The following is a 21,238-nucleotide window of genomic DNA, read 5'->3' on the forward strand; positions in this document are numbered from 1 at the left end:
CATATATACTGTGGCCTGTGCAAAGGCTATGACATTTTAAATGTGCCATAACTTTTGCACAGGCCACATTATATGTTTCATTTTTTGTATATAAAATGTAGCAATTAAACAGTATTTGTGCATTAAAATGTGCAGCAGTGTGTTCTCTGTAGAGGAAGTGTTAACATAGTATTTAATATCTTGGTGAGTGCAAACATAAATGTAGTCAATAGATTTAATATTTCTCATTATGAGAGTGACACAAGAATATTTTGAGATTTTTACTTGCTTTTTGGCAGTTTTATCTTAGGGAAGTGTATAAAGGTTATTCCATTAGCACATTCATTATTTATTAAAATAAGCAAAATTATCTTTACTATTTCTCTAATCAGCCGATCGAATAAGACACGGTCGCTAGATGAAAATGTACAGAAACAGGAGGAATAATCTTGTACTGTTCTTACAGCAGTTTCATTATGAGAAATATTAGATTTCTTGACTACACTTAAGATGTTTACACTTGCTACCATTACTTTTTTGCAGTGTAGAAAATTTGGCCAGGGGTGTTCAAACTTTTGCATATGACCTATATATCAAAATGTAAAATCAATGGTTCCACTCCTTTGTGATTGTAGCCTATTGCTGCTGTTGATACAGCTCAGGGATTCTTACAGCGGAGGCTCTCAGGCACTGTCCAGCGTGGTCTGCTGAATTACTGATGCTCCCACATCAATGCTTTTGTTTTGCTTGTAAATGATATTTTAGACTCACCACACTTTGGTGATAGATAAATTCACAGCGTTGCAGCTTTTCACACTGATCTTTCTTTTTGTGACTATATCTGTGATGAAAGAATTTCATACGAACAAAAAGAGAAACGTTTTACATTGACATGCACTGAAAATGTATACATAGCCAGCATGTTGTCAGATTATAAGGTTGACCTAAATATAATGCTCTCTTTTTGCAAATAATTAGTCCTATTTAGATACACATTTGATTAAATGCAGCCCCCTAGCAGTACAACTGCGGCCCACTGGGGGGTAGGGTTGTTTCTGGACAACAGGCTGAAAAACACTGAAGTAGAGTACACTTAGCAAAGACTGGCATGCGACATCTGTCATGACAGTGACTGGTGATGGTAACAAAACACCGTTATCATACTTTACAAAAGCATATGGCATCTGCCCTGTGACATGTTACTTGAAACCTGTGGCAGGTTTCAAGTAAAGTGCATTCAAAAACAGTGTGAATACATTTACCTTCCTCACATTAGTTACATTAGAAAATCACAACCCATTCTTTTCATAATGAAATGACTGACATATGGTCCAAAATTGCATGTCATCACAAAGTATAGGCTCATTTTATCACTAGTTATAGGCTCACTGGGCACTAGCTGCACATTACATTACATTATATCCCTCTACTTATATTACTATGCACTGCCACTTTGGTTATGCATCCATAAATATTTCATTTTGCACAACTGTTAACATACATTACAGTTTACGGTACATAGTAACTTGGCTCATTCACTGGAGGGGACATGCACCACGGCATTGTCAGCTGCATAATATTTATGGGATTTTGCTAATTATTTTTGTACTGCACATTTTATATATATATATATATATATATATATATATATATATATATATATATATATATATATATATATATATATATATATATATATACTTTTTTTTTGTATATGTTTGATTATTTATCTTCTTCTGTTTATGCATCTGTTAAATAGTGGATGGCAATACTTTGGCTCTTTTTTTTCCCCCCGTTTACTGTATTTTGTACTGCTGCAATAGAATACTTTCCCTCCCTGGGATTACTAAAGTTATCTGTCTATTTGTCTGTCTAGCTGTCTGTCTGTCTAGCTGTCTGTCTGTCTAGCTGTCTGTCTGTCTAGCTATCTGGCTAGCTTTTAGTTCTCATGTAAAGCTTCCATTTTGGAGATGTGAGATTTTATATGACAGTGATGAACTGCATTCATGCCAGTTTTACCAAGACAGGTTCTTCACATGTGCAAGTCTACGCCAACTGTAAAAATCCTCTCGTGCTCTGTGATCTGCAGTGATGGAGTGTTTGCCTACCACTGGACACGGTTTGTGGTTCCCCCGTCAGAATCGGAGGTTGTCCCCAAGCTAACAGAGGAACGGGTGCTGGATGTTCTCCGCAGAGGCATCAGGCAGGAAGGAAAACGCAGCATGCAGCCCTTCACCATCACCGACATCACCGCCTCAAGTAACACTCGCATACGCACAAGCTGCCTATAAAATGAATATAGGTTAGACTTCAGTCTGTAAAGTAATATTTTGCCAAAAAATCCAATTTACACAGTTTCTCTTTACTAATCAGCCAAGACATGTTTGGCACCTCAAGTTTCTTTCGTTAGTTTTGCACTGGAGCTACAAGGATAACGTAGCAAGCAATGTTGCTTGTTACTTTTACATCCCTCCTGTTAGCTTAACTGGAGGCCTAAATGATTCCACTTGCCTCAAGCCATGTCAGGCTGTTTACAGCAGCACTGTAAGATTTTTTTTGTTAAAATTAAAAATGACAGAAGTACCATTACTGAGTCTGGAGAAAAAATACAGGCTAAAATATGATGTGTGCATTGCTGTGAGCCGCCCTGTAAAGCCTGAAATAATAATCTTAAATTCAGAGATGCCAGGGTCAGATTTAGCAGGTGTTTGTGAACCGCGTCATGTGTCTTTTTCCCTGTTATTGTCACACATTGCACAGACTGAAAAAGAAGGTCTGGCTCAAAACTGCTTAAAAAAACAACTAAAAATGTCTAGAAAGAAGTTAAATAATCTTTCAATATTATTACGACAGTCCCATACTGAGAAATTATTAGATGAGTTTACTACATACTTATCATAACTCTTTAAGATATCAAGATTTTTGCAGTCTAGATCAGATACCTATCCAAACCATGGCCATGCACCCTTTATGAGAAGATCCCACTTGGAATTCCTGCCTTTGTTTTGCTACATATGCATCATTCAGGGTGAACATGGCAGCAATGCCTTACTTGGGGTTACTGGCAGTAAACACTACAAAAAGAATGGGTCTGACATTTTTTCCCCTTCATCTTGCTCTTATAATGAATGAGCTGTTAAGTTGGGTAGTGAGTGTACAGCTGGTATAGCAGTATAGATTTACTGTTCTCTGAAAAGAACTCAACACACAGCCTTTAATGTCTAAATAGCTGGCAACACAAGTGAGTCCACCTCACAGTGAACATTTCCAGATTGTGCTCAAAGTGTCAATATTTTGTGATCGCCATTATTATCTAGCATTGCCTTAACATGGAATTCACCAGAGCTGCACTGGTTTCTAGTGGAATCCTCTTCTACTCGTCCATGTTGACATCACGGAGCTGGTGGATGTTAGACACCTTGCGCTCCTTCTCTTTCCACTTGAGTAAGCCCCACAGGTGCTCACTTGGGTTTAGGTCTGGAGACATACTTGGTCAGTCCATCACCTTTACCAGCAAGGCAGTTGTCATCTTGGAAGTGTGTTTGGGGTTGTTATTGAGTTAGAAAACTGCCATGCGGCACAGCTTCCGAAGAGAGGGGATCATGCTCTGCTTCAGAATGTCACAGTACATGTTGGAATTCATGTTTCCCTCAATGAACCACAGCTCCCCTGTGCCGGCAGCACTCATGCAGCCCCAGATCATGATGCTACCACCACCATGCTTGACTGTAGGCAAGAGACCGTTGTCTTGATACTCCTCGCCAGGGCACACCCCACCCCCCACATGCTGGACACCATCTGAGACTAATTTATTTTGGTCTTGTCAGACCACAGGACATGGGTCCAGTAATCCTTGTTCTTTGACTGCTCGTTTTCAGCTAATTGTTTCCGGTCTTTCTTGTGCATCAGCTTCAGAAGAGGCTTCCTTCTGGGACAACGGCCATGCAGACAGAGTTGATGCATTATGCGGCATATGGTCACTGACAGGCTGATCTCCCACTTCTTTAACCTCTTGCAGCAATGCTGGCAGCACTCATGCATCTAGTTTTTTAAGCCAACCTCTGGATATGACATTGAACACGTAGACTGTATGACCTTGGCCACCGTGCTATAGCTCAGTTTCAGGGTGTTAACAATCTTCTTATAGCTTAGGCCAACTTTGTGGAGCGCGATAATTCTATTTCTCACATTCTCAGAGTTCTTTACCATGAGGTGCCATGTTGAATATCCATTGGCCAGTATGAGTGAATTGTACCCAAAACACCAAATTTAACAGCCCTGCTCCCCATTCACACCTGGAACCTTGTAACACTAACGAGTCACATGACACCAGAGAGGGACAATGACATGATTGGGCACAATTTGGTCATGTTCACTGTGAGGTGTACTCAGTTGTGTTGCCTGCTATTTACATTTACATTTACAGCATTTAGCAGACGCTCTTATCCAGAGCGACTTACAAGAAATGCTTTGTCTATCTAGAGAAAGTATCTTTGTTAGTTACCAATAAGTTAGAGAAAAAGACAGTCCTGAGATCAGGTACTGCTAGAAACAGACCGTGGAGGCCATAGGAGTACAGTGAACTCATTGTCATGTTCAAGAAACCAGTCTGAGATGATATGAGCTTTGTGACATGGTGCATTATCCTGCTGGAAGTAGCCATCAGAAGATGGGTAAGCTGTGGTCATAAAGGGATGGATTTGGTCCGCAACAATACTCAGGTAGGCTGCAGCATTTAAACGATGCTCAATTGGTACTAAGGGGCCCAAAGTGTGCCAAATAAAATATCCCCCACACCACCCATTACACCACCACCACCACCACCATCAACAAGGCATTTTCGTCAAGTTGTCTTGACCACCTCTACATGCCTAAATACATTGAGTTGCAGTCATGTGATTGGCTGATTAGCTATTTGTGTTAACAAGCAATTGAAGAGGTGTTCTAATAAAGTGGCCCGTGTGTGTGTATGCAGTGTATGTGTATATATATGAAATGCATGATGGAGCTGTTGACTCATTGTTTCACAGTTTTTTGTTTTTTTTTTTCTTCCAACTAGTAAATGTCCACAAACTTGCGTAGAGAAAAGGTCAGAAAGCAAGTTTTATTATTGATTTGTATTTCTGTGGCCCAAGGGCTGAAGTTCAGTTAACTGAGAGGAAGGAATTATTCAGTTTAAGTCAGCAAAAATTGATTTCATACACTATGAAGGTGTAATGTTGTTTTTTTTGAGAAAAGTCATTTCGCGTCAGGAAACTTGCAGAAATGTATGATGTCTGTGCTTTCAGTAGTGAGAGCAAGACCTAATGGCAGCATTCCACTTTCTTGGCATGCACAATAAGGCCTAAACATGATGTAGTGTTTACTGGGATTACTGAGAATTTGATGCAAACAGTATTTAGCACGTTTTATGTTTTCACTATATACTTTGAGATTCATCCATATTTTGTGCTAAAAACATATGCAGTGTAAAAAATCTAAATCAGGGCTGAAGCTTCTGGTTAATAATCCCTACAGGGAAAATTTGCCTCTGTCAAGAAAAGCCTGTGTTTTGGCTTCGTCTTCATGAAAGTTCAAAGCGTTAGCATTTATTTCGAGCTCATAAAGCTGTGAAGGGCCTGAGGGGGTGTAAGTGCTGAGACGTGGCCAATATAGTCAAGGAATTTGGGGCGATATGATGCAATTCACCATCAAAGACTTAGATGAGGCATTGTTTGGTCTTTATTATGATAGTAAAATAAGATGCAGTATTCCAGACAATAACTATTTTGGCTTTTAACTATTATGTCGTTTAATATTATTTTATCATACATCATAAATAAATAAATGCTAAGTACTAAGTAAAAAGTAGAAGAGTAGGATAAAGTACATGAAGATATTTACTGTATATTATTATATACTGTACAAGGTTTGTTTCAACAGCGAAATGAAACACATTGTGCAATGCTAGCTGACGAGAGAAAATACATGTCCATATGCGGTATAATAAATATGCATATATTCACACGGACATGAACTTTAGTGACATCCCATTCTTAATACATAGGGTTTAATATGATGTCAGTCCACCCTTTGCAGCTACAAAAACTTCAACTCTTCTGGGAAGGTTTTCCACAAGGTTTAGGAGTGTGTGTTTGGGAATTTTTGACCATTCTTCCAGAAGCACATTTATGAGGTCAGACACTGATGTTGGACGAGAAGGCCTGGCTTGCAGTCTCCGCTCTAATTCATCCCAAAGGGTTCTATCAGCTTGAGGTCAGAACTCTGTGCAGGCCAGTCAAGTTCTTCCACACCAAACTTGCTAATCTATGTCTTTATGGACCTGCTTTGTGTACTGGTGCTCAGTCATGTAGGAACAGGAAGGGGCTGTCCCCAAACTGTTCCCACAAAGTTGGGATCATGAAATTGTCCAAAATCTTTCCTTATATATATAAAAAATAGTTCCTTTCACTGGAACTAAGGGGCCGAACCCAACTCCTGAAATACAAACTTTACATTTGGCACAATGCAGTCAAACAAGTACCGTTCTCCTGGCAACCGCCAAACTCGTCCATTGGATTGCCAGATGGAGAAGTGTGATTTGTGACTCCAGAGAACACGTCTCCACTGCTCTGGAGTCCAGTGGCGGCACTTTACACCTCTGCATTCGACGTTTTGCATTGCTCTTGGTGATGTAAGGCTTGGATACAGCTGTTCGGCCATGGAAACCCATTCCATGAAGCTCTCTACGCTGTTCTTGAGGCCACATGAAGTTTTGAGGTCTGGAGGTCTGAAAGTTGGCGACCTCAGCATCCACTGACCCCACTCTGTCATTTTACTTGGCCTCCCACTTTGTGGCTGAGTTGTTGTCGTTCCCAGTCGCTTCCACTTAGTAGTGAGGAAATTTCACGGCTGGAGTGCACAGGTGGCATCCGATCATTGGAATTCACTGAGCTCCTGAGAGCGACCCATTCTTTCACTAATGTTTGTAGAAGCAGTCTGCAGGCCTAGGGGCTTGGTTTTATACACCTGTGGCCATGGAAGTGATTGGAACACCTGAATTCAATGATTTTTATAAACTGAGCCTTTATAAAAAAATAAAAAAAAATAAAAAAAAAAAAAAAAATATATATATATATATATATATATATATATATATATATATATATATATATATATATATATATAGAAACAATGTGTTTGTGTGTGTAAACCAAAGTGAGAGGGAATAGTAGTGAAGGGGTGCGTCAGGCAGGTGTGTAGGGAAACTGCCAGAAGAAGTGCAGTGGCCATATCCTTTGTCTCTCCAGTTTTCTCGTTTTGCTTTTGGTCTCCTCCAGTCTTTCTCATCATGTGTGTCTCTCTCTCTCTCTCTCTCTCTCTCTCTCTCTCTCTCTCTCTCTCTCTCTCTCTCTCTCTCTCTCTCTCTCTCTCTCTCTCTCTCTGCCTCTGCAGTTACGGACCCGCGGATGGCCATGAACCCCAGAACTCGTGAGTAAAGCGTGTCCCATTTCAGTCTCCGCTGCTCTGTAATTTTCCACCTGGCTCGGCAGGCTCTCTGCTGACACTCGCTGAAAAACAGCCGCCCTGCTCCATCCATCTCCCCCTGCCTGCATGAGCGCTTAAAACCTCACACGCACAGCGGACTTTAGAGCTGTCTTTTAACTCGCGCTGCCTTTTACCTGTACCAAGGATGGTGCAGGAAAGCATCTGTGTTATGTTTGCAGTTATGTATGTGTTTACTGTTAATTGAATCAACAACAGTAATGATAATAAGACAGACAGACAGAGAAAGAGAACACATGAATAGAAATATAATTCACACTTCACTGGCCACTTAATATTACTCTAATGAAACAAATCAATAAAAAGCGTTTCCATAAAGGCGTGAACTGCATTCTGAATGTTAGGCTCTATGAAGTAAATATAACGATACTTTTTCATTTTCACCATACATGTCATAATATTTCATTTTTCTGTGGTTTGTTAAGTTGTAACATGTTACATTCTCCAAAAAAGAGGACATACTGTGCAGCACTTCATCCAGTTAAGCAGTGCTAATAATTCTCTCTTGTCAGGTTATGAACTTTCAACTTCTTAACAATTAGGTCAACCGTCAGATGGCTACACCAGTTGTGAACCTCTTGTGAACTTATTTTTAATAAGACTCAGTCATTCTGTGTTCTTTACATATGCTCAGAAATGTTTATCGTGATATGATTCATGGTGACGGTGATATCATCATATCGCCGATCCCCAAATACTGCATGAGTGTGTTAGATTATTATACAAGAACATATACAAGAACAACAACTTCTAAAGGGCCAGTTACACTAGAGTTTTAGCAAAACGCATGAGAAACGTCACATCAAGTTCAATTTGTTTGATACACATTTCCATCCTTGACCTGTAGCACTTCTGCTTTGGCTAAGTTGACTTTTGAAGAGGTGGGGCTTCGTATAGCAGTGCAGAAGGTCTAGCAGCATCTAAGCACAACGTTTTAAACATTGCTAACTGGCTGTAGGGGGCAGTCGTGCACTGGAGGTTAGGGAACCAGCCCTGTGCCCGGAAGGTCGCCGGTTCGATTCCCTGAGCCGACAGCACATGACTGAAGTGCCCTTGAGCGAGGCACCAACCCCCAACTGCTTCCCGGGCCCTGTGGATAGGGTTGCCCACCGCTCCGGGCAAGTGTGCTCACTGCCCCCTAGTGTGTGTCTTCACTAGTGTGTATGTGGTGTTTCACTGCATGGATGGGTTAAATGAGGAGGTGATATTTCACTGTTGTGGGACTAATAAGGATCACTTAATCTTAATATTAATAAAAAATAAATAAAATAAAAAAAAAACCACATACTGTCTATAAATAAACACACAAAAGATTGTGTTTGAGACCGTATGAAATGAAGTCAGTCCAGAGACTATATTACAGAGTATAACTATCTATGATTTTGTGTTTTACTATATATGGTTGACAAATTAGCCTGTTTTCTAACTGTTAGCTTAGCAGCTTGGTTAAGTGCTGCTGCACAAGCCAGTCCTGCCACTGTCACCAATCAGAGTAGTTATCAATACAGCAAATCAATATGCAACTTTGTATTCTCACAAGTTGAATTGTTTTTACAGTTGTTGGTTGGTAAGGTGCTTATATTTCAGTCTAAACTTGGGACATTTATATTGCAAATTTCTAGCACAGCTTTACACAGGATGGTCAAACTGAATTCCTTGCGTCACCACAGGTCTGCAAAGTTTAGTATTCTAATTCATTTATTACATCTGATTCAACCTATCAGCTAATCAGCAAGGCCTTCATGAGTTGAGCTCAGTGTTAGAAGACGGAAGATGGTAATCCCTGCAGAGCTGTGGCCCAGAAGGGACCCAGTTTGTCACACCCGCTCTAAGAGGAGATGCATGTTATTGTCATTTTCACTTTTCCCTGCTTTAACTTTTTCACTGCATGCCATTGACAAATTCTACCTCAACAAGCAGTTATGCACATTAAGAAATGACCTCTCTCCCCAGAGGGCTGCTTCTTCCGTCTGGAGGCTGATTCCACAGTGAGGACCTTCAACTCTCCTGGCTTTCCAGACAAATACCCCCCTCAGACCCACTGCCAGTGGCAGATCCGTGCCCCTAAAGACCACGCTATCTTGGTCAAGTTCTCAATTTTCTATGTGGAGGACAACTGTGCTACTGACTTCGTGTTTATCTACGATTCACTTAGTCCAGACGGGTCTCAAGCCATCACACAGTGAGTAGATTTCCTCAGAATCTGCTTTTTGGTCAAGACTCAATGGGGTGTTTTGGGGACACAGTAAAAGAGTTCCCTTTTTTACAAAGCGATACACTGATATAAATTTCCTGGGTACCTATAATGGCTAATACAGAAAATCAGTAACTGATTGTTTAAACTGTTTGCACTTTAAAGCAAATTACACTACGTTCCAGTTATGAACTGCAGAGAGAATAAGACCGTTTAAAACTCTAAAAATGGATCAGTGATTCATTTTCTTTGTGTGCAGCTGAAATTCTAATGTTAGATGATAATAATAACAGTAATAATATTCATATTAAATATATCAGCCACCAAGATGTTGATCTATTTGTGTTTTTTATACATGGAGTTGGTCAAAGCAGCATTTGAAGACTGATTGATATTTATGAACGAAGATTCAAATGCTTATAAGAACACCCTTAAAAATCATAATACTTGAAGCTTTTTTAGTTGTCCATATGACGGAACAATATGTTCCCATTTTCACCAGTGTTTCACTTCCATGCCAACTGTGCAGGACATCCTATTTTCTTATTTGTCAGTGAGTGAAGGGTAAATGGCAGTCAAATCGCACATTACCACTTTCTATAATATATATGACTCCTCTTTTACTGCCCTGTTGCAGCTTCACAGCAGAATTAGATCTCTCGGTAAAAATAAAATAATCTTCCTTTGTAGTAAAATAAGGCTTGGCTGATCATTCTAACACAGTTTTAACAGCAAGTGGTCTTGAATGCTTATGCTCCAAAGACTGCTGGTCACCATAGCAATGACAGCAGCCTCACGATTCGATCATTTGGAGACGAATGGACTTTACATTAATATTCACTCCAGCTGGTTTCCTGATATGTTTAATCTACAAGTGGAAACTGTCAAACAATAAAAGAGGCACGCAGCTGAAGTCAGCTTCTCGTTCAAATTGTCCACCTTAAATAGCGCAGCACTCACATTCTGGTGCCTCAGGCACCATTTAAGGTGGAACGAGAAAATTTTGAACAAGAAGCTGGGGAATGATAAGCTGATATCAACCTCGTAAATCAAATGTCGAAAGACATTTTACAAGAAGCTAGTCTGCTTTTGAGGAGAAGTTTCCTCACGGAGATGTGAGAATAGTGGCTATAGATGATCTAAAAATTAAAGTAAGTCTGTGTTTTAATCCCTGTGGTTCCCTGTGGTTCAATCCCCACCTGGGTAACCACCCTACACTATACCAATAAGAGTCCTTGGGCAAGACTCCTAACACCACCTTCGCCTACCTGTGTAAAATGCTCAAACTGTGAGTCGCTCTGGATAAGAGCGTCAGCCAAAATTCCATAAATGTAAATTTGTATTGTATTTTTTTTTTTTTAGCCAATACTAGTAACACATTAGCACATACTGAGACACATTCACAGCCAAGATGGTAAAATGGACATAAAATGTTGTGGCTCCCAAGGTGGTTTGGTTTTTGTTGAAGGGGCAAAATGGCTCTTCTTAGTATTTGGGTTGCCAACTCCTAGTGTGGAACTATGATTTCATTGCAATAATCAGAGCTGCTGCTTGTGCTGTTAAGTTTTAAATGCTTGGTAAAACCTTCTGTTTTATTATAAAGGAATATGGGAGTCAAATGCATGGTGGTGCTAGAATTAGGGTACTTCCATACTTGCATAATATTGACATATTTCAGATGATTCATCAAATTTGTGTTATTCCATGGTATAAAAAAGCTCTTATTGTACATTTTGCACTGAGCATTTTGCTTATTTTTTTTTTCACCTCTGGTAAAATGACACGTTTTGTTGATTTTTCAAAAGTGAAAGTAAGCTAACACATCATGCACACTTCTGCATATATTAATAAACATTGTTTATTTAGTGAATTTGACACTTTGGTAGAAAAAAGAGAAATCTAAAATGTGACCTGTGAACGTTGCAGCACATTTTTATTTGAATTTTTTTCCCAGCATGTTAAATGAATAGAAATTGGGCATTAAAACACTGTCATGTTGGAGTGTGTTCTCTGTAGAGGAAATCAGCATGTACTATAACTTGGGTAGTTTAAAGTTTTGCATGCAGCTGTACATCAATAAACACAAAAAATCTACCTTTTAAATGTGTGCATACAGATGAAAAATGACTTTACCTCTGCTGGCCTTGGTCAAAGTTACAGATGGATTTCAGTCATTCATGTTTTACCCTATTCCTTTTTTTTTTTTTTCCTTGAATACGAAGCACAAAATCTTTTTATTGTATCCCTTCAGAAAGCTTAGACAACGTATTCATCCATTTCAAGGGACATTCCTCACTGGTTCTGGTCAGCGCTGGTTTTTGTACAGTCCTTGTGAGTCCTTGCAGGAGATTGACTTGGCTTTTGAAGACCTCACTTTTGAAATCCATCAGCTGCAGCTGCCACCTGCAGTTACCCTGAACTGGGTCACAGGCAATCTTTATAAAGGACATTTTCTTTTTTTTTTCTTTTCACATCTCTATGTACTTATGCAGTGTTCTAAACGTTAACATGACAAGTGTGAAAGCCAAAAAAGCGTGAAATGTGAATTTAACTCTGACATTGAGAAATGGCACTGCGCAGGGTGGTATTTGCTTTAAATGAGCTGCAGCAATGCTGTTATAATGACATTATCATTCTTCCTGGATGTGTTTTATCTCTCTATTTTTCTCTCCTCGTTAAATTACTTCGCTCCTTTCCTCCTTGTTTGTTAAATGACTTGTTTGGGGAAAGTGTGATCTGAAGAAATTGTTTGATAATGGGGCGATTAAAACGTCATATACATCAAATCCTTCATAACATAGTAAACAGTATTCATTTGTATGTCATTCTTCAGTATTATTGAATGTATTAATTCATAATTGGCTTAAGTCATGAATGGCTTGAGAAGTAGTGAGTAGGCATGTGCTGATGTAAACATTTTATATTACAATAATTACCAAACCTTTTAGCACGATGTAATTGAACATCATAAAAGTTGAGAATTGGGGTTTTTGGGAAAATAACTGACACCGAATAAGAGAGGACTAATCGGAATTCACATTCCTTTAAGAAATGTCCAGACATGTGGATCAGTAGTCAGTTTTTCAGTAGTAGTAGCCACATTTACATGCTGCCTGATAATCTGTTAATAATCTGACAGTCTGATTATAATCAATATGTCCATATAATACAACTCAATCTCAATAGACTAGTACCATTGAGGTCATTTGGAATACAACTTCTGTCCAATTGAATGAGGCGAGTAATCCTGTCAATAATCAGTTAAACAGAAGAATGGCTATGTAGATGCCTGTATCTGATAACATTCCCATTTTGAAAGTTTAAGGAACGTTCTGCTCATGTGCGTCACTTCATAGTGAAATTTATAACATTCAACATGGCGGGAGCAGAAACTGGTCTGCAGAGGAGACGAAGTTTATACTCTGATCTTTAAAAGACGGTGGTGGGACGGACGTCCAACTTATGTGTCTCAGAATGTCGTCTTCCTTTCGGCCTTCTTTCATAAGGACATGTGAAGCACGTTTTCCTGAGTCTGACATCATTTTAAAGCAATTAGAAACACAAGCACTGTTCACTGCTGCTCATCTCACTGAACTCATATGAGGCTTGTTGTCATGGTAACATCTACACTGAGTGGTTCTCGATGTTTGTCTATAATGTTGTATCAGATTACTTTTAGTGAGCATGAAAACAGCAATTTTTCATCAGATTGTTGAGTAGAGTGAGCATAATCTGTAATTGGAATGTATTCAATCAGGTTAGCATAAATCTTTTTATGGGAACAAAGACAGAGACTTTACGTTAAGTTTAGCTTCAGTGCATGCAACCAAAAATACATGCTGATGTGCTTTAGAACTTCTGCTTGCTTCGATGTGACTCGCTGCAGTAAAATAACTAAGCTAGTGTTACTGGGTATTACCAGAGAGCAGCTAACTCCAGCCCTGGAACTTTTAGAAGCAAAGGAAGTTCCTCTGATCCCCAACTATGGCTGGGATACGGATCAAAAAAGGTAGCAAATAATATTTAAAAATATGTACACATAATGTTTTATTCACTTTTAATGTTAAATCATTGAGTTGTTACAGGGCCTTCTAAAGTCCTGGGGAACAAACAGTGAAATATCAAATATGGTTTTCTGTTTCTAAATATCCATCAAAGCTTGGATGAAAAACATATAAGATATAAATGTGATAAAACCCAACTTATAAACCACTGATCAGACCTATCTGACAACTGTGCGGGAGTGGCTAATGAGCAGCTTGATTGACAGTTCTCTGTCCAGTACTACTAGGCTGCTCTACCCCTCACACAGAGCTAAAACCATTATCCAGATTTTATGTGATGGTGACTGGATTTAAGTCATGGATGGTCAGATGGGCAAATAGGAGGAAAAACAAATGAATGAAGTAACGGACGAACGAACACTGTGTATGGATAAATGAATGAATGGGTGACGGGCAGCTTCTGACAGCTGATCTAGCTTGCTAGCTTTTGGCTATGCTGGGTTAGCTTTAGCTCACTACATTTCTCTGAAACTCACACTGTTTTTTTGTGTGGGTGGGGCAAGAGACACAGCCCTGTGATTGGTCAGAGGAATGCTTAGGGAAGCTTAGGACGATCCAGTTTACATCAAGAGGAGATAAATGTGATAATGTCATTTATTGGTCATTGGTACATTATTCAAAGGGTTGACATGGTACATGTTTACTGTTTGCCTGCAAAAACAAGATTAACCTAATTAGAAAGAAAACACAGATTTTGTTACTCTGGGTCTAAAAACCATTAGGCAGTGGTAGAGTAAATTCCCCACAACTACTGTGAGGGATTTACAGTATTGTCCATACAACTTGACTGTCCCAGTGGTTAGTTGAATTATGAGAACTCCTCTATAACGACTGAAAATGCTTTTTTTTTTTTTTTTTTTTTTTTTTTTTTTTTTTTTTTTTTTTTTTTTTTTTATATGTAAAGCATGTGGTCATGGCTTTGGAAATCAGTCTGAAGTTTCTACAGCCCTTCTTGTCAGAAGCAACATAAACGTAGCATCATGGAGTACATTTTAGGCTAATTAGACATTGAATTTTAGCTCTGTTACACAGGGCGAATCTTGAACTGTTTTATTACCTCTCTGATAGGAAGTGTGGGCAGCGTCCACCTACTAACCCGCTAGAAGTGATCTCCTCCAACAACATCATGCTCCTCATACTGGTCGCTGACGGTGAAGTCCAGAGGCCTGGATTCAAAGCAAATTACAGCGCCATCCCCATCACTACAGGTAATGTACAGTATCATCTCCTTCACTACAGATAGTGTTCAGCGCAATCCATTTCACTATATGTGATACTCCACCTCCCACCAGATAATATGCTGTCTGCTTCAAATAGCACCTCATCACCATCAGGTAACATCTCACCCCCTCAGGCAGTCCCCCATCCCTATAGGTAGTGCCCCATCTCCTTCAAGTAACATCTCACCATCCAACAAGTCACTCATCCTTTCGCACAGGTAACATCCCACCCTCACAGGTGACGCCCTATCACCACATATAATGCCCGATTCCTCTCAAGTAACACCCCCACCCCACAGGTATCACTTGTTACCCATGGCCAACACCCCAATCCCTCAGGTAATTCCCTTTCTCAGGTAGCACCCCAAACTCTTAGGTGATGCCTCACCCTCCCAGGTAAGGCTTCATCCTCTTCAGGATGCATTCTATCCCCACAGATAACACCTCACCCTCTCAAGTAACACACCTTGCCCTTAGGTTACCCCCTAACGTTACACTTCACCCCTCAAGTAACACCCCAACCCTTTAGGTAACATTCCAACCCCTTAGGAAACACCCCAACCCCCTAAGGAAACACTTCACCCCTTTTAGGTAACACTTCACCTCCTCAAGTATCACCCCAACCCCTTCGGTAACATTTCAGCCCCTTATGAAACACCACACCCCCTTGTAGTGCTACCTCCTTAGGTAACACTACACCCCCTTAGATAACACTGCATCCCCATAGATAACACCCCTAGGTAACACCCCACTTCTTTAGGTAACCCTTCATCACATTAGGTGACACCTCACCACCTCAAGCAATACCCCACCCCTTTAGTAGTGTCACCCCCTTAGGCAACACCACACTCTCCTCAGAAACCACCAGTCCCCTCAAGTAACACCAGGCCCCTCTCAGGTAATGGCCATTAACCCTCAGGTAACACCCCACCTTTATCAGGTATAGCCCCATCCTCTTTCAGTGAATGCCCCAACTCGTTTAGTCACTAAAATACTAACTCAGAAATTTGATTCTGTACTTTGGCCCTTCAGAAAGTAAATCAATAACAATGCAGACATTAGAATTATAAATAAGGACTATTTTGGTGAGAAGATTTTACCTGCTCTACCTTTTGATAAAATTCCTGATTCATTCCTCTCAGCTGCTCCCACGCAGTTTCACCAAACTCATTACTCATAACCTGTTGAGTTAAAGAGCGGCCTACACTCAAGTAGGAACACGCTTTGTCTGCCTGACTGGCTGTTTGAATGTCAAACTGAATAACGGCATCGATCCAAACACTTACTGAAGTAGTTTTGTCTAGAGCTGATGGAGATTATAGCCTTGTTTCGTATTATGCCACTATTGGTTGGCACATGTTAACAAACTATTTATTTGTTTGTTTATGTAGTACTTTTGTTGTAGCCAACAATGTGCCTGTATACAAAGAAAAAGACAGCCAGACGAATGGAAGGTCTAGGGTAAAGTTCTCTTTAGGGATTTTTCCTCTGGCTTTTATAGAATGAAGCTCACTCTCTGTTTTCTGTGGATCACTGCAGTATAAAGCTTGTGCGATGTGCTCTGTTCTGTGGTCTGTTTGATTCTCATTGTAGCCCAGACATGTGGAAGAGTTCTGACCAGTCTAAATGGAAACATCAGCTCCCCTCATTATCCCAGCTTCTACCCACCTTTAGTGGACTGCACCTGGACCATAAATGTAACTATCTCTGTCCTGTCCTCACTTCAGTGCTGTATTGCTTAATTTACATGCTAATGAATGAAGTTTTACATGTCATCTGTTTAGTCAAACTTGGGCAGATATAATCCCTGATGTGGCCTGATCTCTAAAATTATTTCCCATTCCATAGGATACATATTATATATACACATATATACATATATACACAGGATACACATATAGGATGCATATTCCACTGAGTGAGTAAAGATCCTGATCCTGATTGTTTGATGTGAAATACTCTGTTCTAGAGAAACGTCCAGAGTCATAGTAGTTGATGGTGATGACAATAGGAATATCAAATCAAATCAAATTTATTTGTGTAGCGCTTTTTACAACTGGTGTTGTCACAAAGCAGCTTCACAGAATTCCAGAGAAGACGAAGTTTTAAAAAGAATGTAAAAACCCCCAGGTGAATAAGCCAAGAGCGACAGTGGCAAGGAGAAACTTCCTCAGGGTCTGAGGAAGAAACCTTGGGAGGAACCAAGGCTCACAAGGGGGGACCCATCTTCCTCTAGTCAAACTACCTACAAACGATTATCCTACTAATATTAATATCAGTAGTATTAGTAGTAGTAATAGGAATAGGAGTTTAATGTGCCTTTGAAAGCTGCCTTAGAGAAAGGTATTACATGAAGTGGTTTTAAATACATTGCCTGATGTCTGGCATTGTTTTACGATAAGCTTTTGGCTTATTTTTATTTATTTATTTTTTTAAATACATTCATTGCAGGAGGTACATGCAGGGCATTGTAAAGCAAAATATTTAGCAAGGAAAGCATATTTTTTCTGATTTACAGCCATTTTTCTTCATTACCATTACATAATAAATAAATAAATAAATAAATAAATAAATAAATAAACTTAAGTGCATTCAAGTTAGTAGAATCAAGTAGAACTCCAATTAAGATAATTGCCAAGCTGCATTCTGTAAAATGCAGTAAAATCACTTATTTTTTTTAGTATGCATGCAGTGAGACGCTGATATGTTTGGATTTTTTGCTCTGCTTTTTATAGCGTCTGTAATATTGACTTACAGTGTGATCAGAGTTACTGATCTGAGGAATTTGGATGGCAGCTACTTTAAAGTGCTGCAGAGAAATCACTTTTTTAGGGTGATAAATGTCCCTTTTAGAGTGTCTCAGATGCATTACTTGGATTTCTCATAGCTCTAACGTGCATAAAGTGTTCCTTTTCTCTGCTTTGGATCAGTTGTGAGCAATATGGCAAAAACAATTAACATCATGATGCTTTAAGACTTATGCATGATGAGTGTCACAGTATTTAGCTTATCTGAGGTTTCAGAAGCTGGAACAGGCAACAAAAGCATCAGTTGTGCTACTTTTAGAAAATATTATCAAAAGTATAAAAGTACTACCAAAAACAATAAATACACTGATTTTTATCAACATTTCATGTTCTGAACTGTACTAAATAAATGTGTATGTGTGTGTGTGTGTTCTGAATGATGGAAAAGTTGTGCATAGTGTCTGTTGAGCTTGTTAAAAGTGACTTATATTGGGCACTGAGAGGTAGAAGTAGCCCTAACGAAGGATCAGGATTTGACCAGGCTTATTATAGCTGAGGCAGATCTCTAAATATACGCCTTGTTTGGCTCTGAGACCGATTATTCAGACATTTATGGAAAGCAGTGATGCATAAAAATGCAGAAACTAAAACTTACAATACGAATCTGGGTCACTTAAATAGAACTACAGAGAGAAACAGTTCTGTGATGTAGCTCAAATAGCTACCAACACATGTTTCATTAGTAGTCTAGGGCAGTGCATCTCAACCCTGGTTCTGGAGGCCCACTGCTCTGCACTTTTTGGGGATTTAATGTTTTTTTTTTTTTTTTTTTTTCCTTTCTTCTTGCTCCCAACATACTTGATTAATCTAATTAGATCATGAACAGTCCATTATTGAGCTGCAGTGTTAAAAGCACTAAAATGTGCAGGACACTGGGTCTCCAGGACCAGGATTGAGAAACACTGATCTAGAGTACCTGGACTTGTTTTAAGAGAACAGGCCATGATGAATAGAACAGCTAAACTTATACGAGACCTTTTATGAGAGGTTGAATGTGCCTTTCACTATTTGCCTTTAAAGGGTCATTATCAAGGAAATTCTGAACATTTCTAATCACCATTCAGTCCTTAGTAAATTACGGAGCCACTAAGGGGCTGTGGTTTAAAAAAAAAAAGAAAAAACAGGTAATGACATTACGTTGTCTCACAAATAAACTGCGTTCCCTCGCAAATGTTTTGCATTCCCTCACAAAATATATGCCTGTCAGACAGCAAAGCTAATGTTAAATGTTGTTTTCCCAGTTTCGTTAGTCTGTGCTGAGTTTATTCAGCAATTGTTCTCTGCAGTCTCTGGAAATGTAGCGTTTAGTGTACAAAGACACTCGATCTCAGTTGCTGTTTGAGTCACTAATAACAATCATGTTTGATTTTGAGAAGTGACACTATGTCTTTGTATTTCAATCCAAGGTCAACGTAAATTCAATGAGCTGCTTCATCTCTGAGCTTAAGCAAAGCACAGCTTTTGCAAGCGAATGCAAACCGTTTGCAACGTAATGCAAAACATTTACGAGGGAATGCCGAACATTTGTGATGGAGTGCATTTTTTGCAAGGAAATGCAAAACATTTGGGAGGGGACACGATGTCATTAACTGTTGTGGGGTTTTTTTTTTTTAAACCATGACCCTTTAGGGGCTCCATAGTAAATACAGTCCATATGTGGAACTTAAGCTGCAAAAATGGCCCATTTTGAATTCATTGTTTTTGTGATGTCACAGAAACCAACACATGCGCACACATTTGCCAAATGAGCCTATAGCAGTTTAGCCCCGCCCATTCACTGTGAAGTAACAGGAGTGTTTCAGCCTAGACTGCTTTTTGAGTGTGGTACAATACAGGGCAGCCAATTAGAACAGAGATCATTTGCCTATATCAGTCAGACACCGTAACAGAAAGAGCTCATTTAATTCTAAGAGATGAAGGCCAAATGCTAATGAATTATGACTGTGTTTGCTATATAAATCACATCATTCTTATAAGTGAAGTCCAAAGGAAAAATTGGGGAATGTAAGATGTGGTCACTTTAATAACTGTTCTATGTCTAGGTTCCTGCAGGTATGAACATCCGTGTGAAGTTCACCATGTTCCGATTGAAAGAGCCTCAAGTGAACGTCCGCAACTGTAACAAAGACTATGTGGAGATTCTGGGCATAAAGTAAGATTCATTTAACTCATTACGTAAAAGTGTCATTTATGTACATCAGGTTAAAAGGTACAGTAACAAAAACAGCCTGTTTAATTTTAAAACATAAAAATAGGTGGAAAATGTAAGTCAATGTAGGTCATGTAAAAATGTTATAATTTTTGATTCATAAATTTTGTTTTAAATGGCCCTAAAGGGGAAACATAATATAAAAATGTGGAGTATGAGGCCTTTCACTTTTTACATTTGTCTACTGTTATAGCATATCTACTTTATTTCACCAAAAGCAAGGCTGTATTATGGATGTTATTGGGAACTTTCTACAAGATTTTTGAGTGTGTCTGTGGTAGATTTTGCACGTAGAAGAGCATTTGTTAGGTCATATTGATATTGTGATATTGGATGAGAGTTCTAGTTCATCCTAAAGGTGTTCAATTGGGTTGAGGTCAGGACTCTGTGCAGGCAGGCAGGCTCTTCCACACCAATCTCACCCTGCCAGGCCTTTATGGACCTTGCTTTATGTACTGGGACTCAGTCATGCTGGAACAGAGAAGGTTCCTCCCCGAACTGTTCCCACAAAGGTGGAAGTGTACAATTGTCCAAAAAGTCTTGGTCTGTCAAACTTTAAGATTTCCCTTCACTGGAACTAAGGGTTCTAGTCCAACTCCTGAAAAACAGCCCCATAGCATTATCCCCCCTCCACCAAACTTTACAGTTGGCACAATGCAGTCAGGCAGGTAACATTCTCCTGGCATTTGCCAAACCCAGACTGCTCCATCAGACTGACAGATAGAGATGTGTGATTCGTCACTCCACGAAATACGTTTCCACTGCTCCCGAGTCCAGTGGTGGCATGCCTTACCATGTAAAGTACTGTAAATAATATGGTGCTCTGTAATGACAATACACTCTTCCACTTTTTATGCATTTGTATTTGTGTGTGTGTCTAAGGTATTGTGGCGAGAGGTCAATGTTGGCCCTGACCAGCCCAAGCAACACCCTGATGATCAACTTCCACTCTGATAAGTCCTACACGGATAAAGGCTTCATGGCCGTTTACAGCGCATATGACCCCAAAAACCGTAAGGAGCTCAATAGTGGTATAAGATTTTACCCCTTACCACAAATAGTGTATACCCCACCAATAAGTATTGTACAAACTGCGTACCTAATTCATCACACTTTAAACTGTCATGTTAAGTAATCTCTAATAGACTTGCTAATTTGGTTTCTGACACTAAATACCGTATAAACATGGATATCAATTACATTGCTCATCTAAAAAACAA

The 21,238-nt window shown here is 39.4% G+C and overlaps 1 protein-coding gene across 1 annotated transcript in view; it reads left to right on the forward strand.

Annotated features, from left to right (window-relative positions):
* zmp:0000001114 (suppressor of tumorigenicity 14 protein homolog) overlaps positions 1-21,238 on the forward strand; it is an 88,313-nt gene that overhangs the window by 41,227 nt on the left and 25,848 nt on the right. The window contains exons 5-11 of the mRNA XM_017719338.2: positions 2,069-2,238; positions 7,414-7,449; positions 9,478-9,706; positions 14,851-14,990; positions 16,596-16,699; positions 19,852-19,961; positions 20,901-21,031. Of these exons, the coding sequence (XP_017574827.1) occupies positions 2,069-2,238; positions 7,414-7,449; positions 9,478-9,706; positions 14,851-14,990; positions 16,596-16,699; positions 19,852-19,961; positions 20,901-21,031 (920 nt within the window). The remainder of the gene's footprint in view (positions 1-2,068; positions 2,239-7,413; positions 7,450-9,477; positions 9,707-14,850; positions 14,991-16,595; positions 16,700-19,851; positions 19,962-20,900; positions 21,032-21,238) is intronic.

This window comes from Pygocentrus nattereri, chromosome 17 (genome assembly GCF_015220715.1).
Source record: "Pygocentrus nattereri isolate fPygNat1 chromosome 17, fPygNat1.pri, whole genome shotgun sequence".
NCBI lineage: Eukaryota > Metazoa > Chordata > Actinopteri > Characiformes > Serrasalmidae > Pygocentrus > Pygocentrus nattereri.